Source organism: Danio rerio, chromosome 6, assembly GCF_049306965.1.
Source record: "Danio rerio strain Tuebingen ecotype United States chromosome 6, GRCz12tu, whole genome shotgun sequence".
In the NCBI taxonomy this organism is placed as follows: Eukaryota; Metazoa; Chordata; class Actinopteri; order Cypriniformes; family Danionidae; genus Danio; species Danio rerio.
Genome location: NC_133181.1, coordinates 420,001 through 424,566, shown reverse-complemented (window position 1 = coordinate 424,566; position 4,566 = coordinate 420,001). Strand labels below are relative to the sequence as shown.

Below are 4,566 nucleotides of genomic sequence, written 5' to 3'. Positions count from 1 at the left end.
GATGATCCGAAGTCCACCGCAGATCAATAATCGCATATGCTCAGGTCTCTGCTGATCTGAGGACAGTTCAACTCCAGTGAATACTGAATAACAGCACCACCCGGCAACCGCGCACCTGCGCCACACCCGTGATGTCACAGTCTGGGCGGAGCCTCACCTCACCTGTGCTGCAGCTGCTGATGCTGGAGATGCTCCTCCACACTCTTATTATTATTATTAATTATAACGAGAATTATTTATAATACTTATGAATTAAACACTTAATTGTATTTTATTATTGTCTACACCTATCCCAACTCTAAACCCAACTCTCACACCTATGTTAAAGCAGTATTTATAATGAGTATTATATATATATACAATTATTAAATTAAACATTCAATGGTATTTCATTAACATCTACCCCTCACAGTAATTTAAAAACTGTAATTATAGTGAGAATTGTTTATATTTACTTAATTACATATGTTCATTTTATATTTTATTGATGTCTACCTCTATACCAACCCTAAAAATACCCCTCACAGTGATGTAAAAATATGAGTTATTGTTGCACAGTATCATAACAATTATGCTATAATGATGTGAGGATGCCACTTCTATAGTTTTCTTTATATAAAACATTGCTGCTTATTTTCTAACACAGAAATAAGAGGCAGTACGATCGCCTTGCAGAATATCTAGTAACATATGATGTACTGTCATCATGGCAAAGATAAAAGAAATCAGTTATTAATACACTCCCTGACAGAAGTCTTGTGCTGGATCCTCCAGTTGAAGAGCAGCAGATAATAACTGGTCTTAAATTGATCATTTGGTGTCAGAAGGTGGATTTCTCTGCTGGATCATCTGCTGATCTGCATCCCAATCATCACCAATACTGCAGAAGACCTACTGGAACCAGCATGGACCAAGATTCTCACAGAAATCAGTCAAGTTTGGTGAAGTAGAAAGCATGGTTTGGGGTTCATTCAGTATGGGGGCGTGCGAGAGATCTGCAGAGTGGATGATCAACATCAACAGCCTGAAGTATCAAGACATCTGTGCTTGTGCTGTCAACATCAAGACATGATCAGATTTTATTGAGCTCAAATCAGCAAAATCAAGAGGCCTTCGCCCTTCATTGAGACAAGTATGTTGTTTAAAAATGTGTTTAAATCCTCTTTGTAAGCAGTGTTACTCAGACAGAACTCAGCACTAATATGCATATTATTATCTTTATTAGCAGCAAACTGAAACACACACACACTCCCCAAAGCAGCAAACAGCGTACATTATAAACAACACATACATGAGATCATGAGCGGAAAACAAACTGTTTCTGTATGAATAGCTTCACTCCTGCTCAACATCATAGACAGTGCACTCTGTCATGTACTATAGTAGAGGGCGGTGTCACTAGCTTTCTGACATGCATGCTGAAATATTAGTGAAATTCACAAGCACAGTCTCTGTTGATCCACTGGTTCCAGCTGCAGATCTTCAGTTTCTCTCACACACACTGAGCACATGCCAAAGCTCATATCTTTTAGAGATGTTTAGCAGAATGTTCACGCTGCTCTTTTTCATGCAATGAAAGGCAAGGCAAGTTTATTTATATAGCACACTTCTTACACAATGGCAATTCAAAGTGCTTTACATAAACAAGAATAAAAGAAACAAGTAAAATAAAAATAAAAACAAATAATCGTAAAAACAAAACAAAACATAAAAACAGGTAAAATGTGATATAAAAGAATGAAGAAGAAGAGAAAAACATAATAGTGCGATCTGTCGGACGCAGCACAGTGCTCATTCAGTAAAGGCACAGCTAAACAGATGTGTTTTCAGTCTTGATTTGAATGTGCCTAATGTTGGAGCACATCTGATCATTTCTGGAAGCTGATTCCAGCAGCGAGGGGCATAGTGGCTAAAAGCCGATTCACCCTGCTTTGACTGAACTCTTGGAACTTCTAGTTTATATGATCCTAAAGATCTGAGTGATCTGTTAGGTTTGTATTCAGTGAGCATATCTGTGATGTATTTAGGTCCTAGGCCATTTAGTGATTTATAGACCAGTAATAAGCCAGTGTAAAGACCTGAGGACAGGTGTGATGTGCTCTGATTTTCTGGTTCTGGTTAGAATTCTGGCTGCAGCGTTCTGGATGAGCTGCAACTGTCTGACTGTCTTTTTAGGAAGACCAGTGACACAAGACCAGTGACACAGTGAAACACAAATATTCAAAACAAAGCAAACTAATATAGCGTCTTCATCCTTCAGCGAGCACTGAGATCTCTGAACAGCAGGTTTGATGGGGTTATGAAATGTCCAGTTTTGTAATAAATCTTTTATGAATGGTTCTAGAGGCAGACGAGTGTGTGACGATTATTAATAACCGTTTATAAGAGATGCAACCATTCAGTCGACTCATGATTCACTGCATCATAACATTATTTCACCATATTGTTTTAATTAGTTGAGAGAATTTAGAAATGACCCTTTGATGAAGAAATGATGTAAAATACTGCAGATTTATGTGTAAAATAAGAAACATGTATTTTATAGAATAACATGCATAATTGAAATTTTAAAACAAATTCCTAATCAAATAAATTAATAAATACCAGATAATATAAAAAACCTTCAATTTAAAGAAACTAATATATTAGTTGTGCTTTTTCTTAGCTGAGATTTTTTTTTACCTTTGTAACGTAAAAATGTTTAAAAAATCATCAGCATATTATTAACTGTTTACATTATTTATATTATTAGAAAAGTAATTATATTATTATTTCTATCTACACTATTGATCTATCTGTATCTAATTCTAATGGGTGAAAAATAATATGGAAACGGACATTTCATTTTTGCAATATTTTAAAATGTTTATGTTCCACATATTACATTTCCTTATATGTATGCAATCCACATATGTAAACTTGTGCATCAGATTTCTATGTGGTGTTTGTTTTTCCATGTTGATTTCTCCTGCTGAACTGAACTGAATCATCACATCTTTGAATCGATTCTCAAATGACTCAGTGAATCGTTACATCCAGTGAATTAGTCGGTGGTCACTTACACCAGCTGATCTGAGGTCAGTCTCTCTCTATCAGTGGTCACTCATTCCGCCTGATCTGGGGTCAGTCTGTGCAGTGGTTGTTCTGTAAACTCTTGACGGGTCTGTAGTCTCCGCTGGAGGGCAGGACGGGCCCGCAGGTGTTCAGGAGCTCCAGGGGCTGAAGCAGAGCAGTGGTGCAGCTGAAGCCCAGCAGTGGGGGCATTATTATGGGCTGCGGCGCAGGCAGCTTCAGTGGCAGCAGGCTGATGGGCAGAGGACTGATGGGCAGAGAACTTATGGACAAAGGACTGATGGGCAGAGGACTGGGCAGCTCGCTCTCCTCCATGCTGTCCTCCGCCCCACCAGCGAAGCCTGAGTCTGGACTCTGAGTGTCCTGCCGAAGCCGCTCCAGCTGCAGCAGATCCGTTTGCTGATCCGGAACACCGCCATCTGAAAACAAATAATACCATGTTTAGATTATGCCATACACTTTGCATTAGACCCGCCCTGAAAGCCCTGCCCTAAAGAACTAATAGCCCCGCCCTAAAAGACTGATAACTCCGCCTTAAAGGACTGTTAATCCCGCCCTTGAGGACTGATAGTCCTGCTTTAAAGAACTGATGGCCCAACCTTAAGGAACTAATAGCCCCGCCCTATAGGACTGATAGTCCCACCCTAAATGATTGATAGCCCCACCCTAAAGAACTGATGGTCCAACCCTAAAGAACTAATAGCCTTGCCCTAAAGGACTAATAACTCCGCCCTAAAGGACTGTTAATTCCGCCCTAAAGGACTGATAACTCCGCCCTAAAGGACTGTTAATCCCGCCCTAAAGGACTGACAACTCCGCCCTAAAGGACTGATAGTCCTGCTTTAAAGAACTGATGGCCCAACCTTAAGGAACTAATAGCCCCGCTCTATAGCACTGATAGTCCTATTCTAAAGGACTGATAACTCCACCCTAAAGGGCTGATAGCCCTGCCCTAAATGACTGAGAGCCCCACCCTAAAGCATCAATAGCTCCACCCTAAAGGACAGTCAGTATGTGTGTATTGTGATATGGATGCTGACATGCAGGATGTTTCTGTACCGTGTGCGCTGCGCTGTGTCTCCAGGCCGCTGATGCCCCCTGCGGGCCCGTAGGAGGAGTTCGCGGAGCAGGGCTCTAGAGCGTGCCCGGGGCCCCTGGAGCTCTGCGACAGGAAGTATGTGGAGTTGGAGAAGTCGGAGGATTTGCTGGATTTATCCCACCCGTCCATCGGGCCGCTGTGTGTGTGTGAGTGTGTGCTGAGAGAGTCACAGGCGTCCTGCAGCCTCAACACCTCCACTGGACTGACCAGCTCCGAGTCTGCAGTGATGAAGCTCTCGCGGAGCAGAACCGGGCCCAGCCACGCCTGGGGACACACAACACACACGCCTGAGGATACATAACACACAAAACACACAACACACACGCCTGAGGACACACAACACACACAACACACACCTGAGGACACAAAAGAAGCTCTCTGGACACACTCACCTT

General features: G+C 41.7%; 1 protein-coding gene across 4 annotated transcripts in view; it reads right to left on the bottom strand.

The window, feature by feature from the left end:
• Positions 1-1,200: 1,200 nt before the first annotated feature.
• Positions 1,201-4,566, bottom strand: part of LOC101886216 (interleukin-2 receptor subunit beta) — a 31,612-nt gene continuing 28,246 nt past the window's right edge. For all 4 annotated transcript variants that reach the window (XM_073953477.1, XM_073953476.1, XM_073953478.1 and 1 more), the window contains 3 exons: positions 4,564-4,566; positions 4,132-4,435; positions 1,201-3,491 (listed from right to left, as the gene is read on the bottom strand). The exon at positions 4,564-4,566 is cut by the window's right edge and continues 76 nt beyond it. In XM_073953477.1, coding sequence (XP_073809578.1) covers positions 3,124-3,491; positions 4,132-4,435; positions 4,564-4,566 — 675 coding nt within the window. In that variant the 3' untranslated portion in view covers positions 1,201-3,123. The remainder of the gene's footprint in view (positions 3,492-4,131; positions 4,436-4,563) is intronic.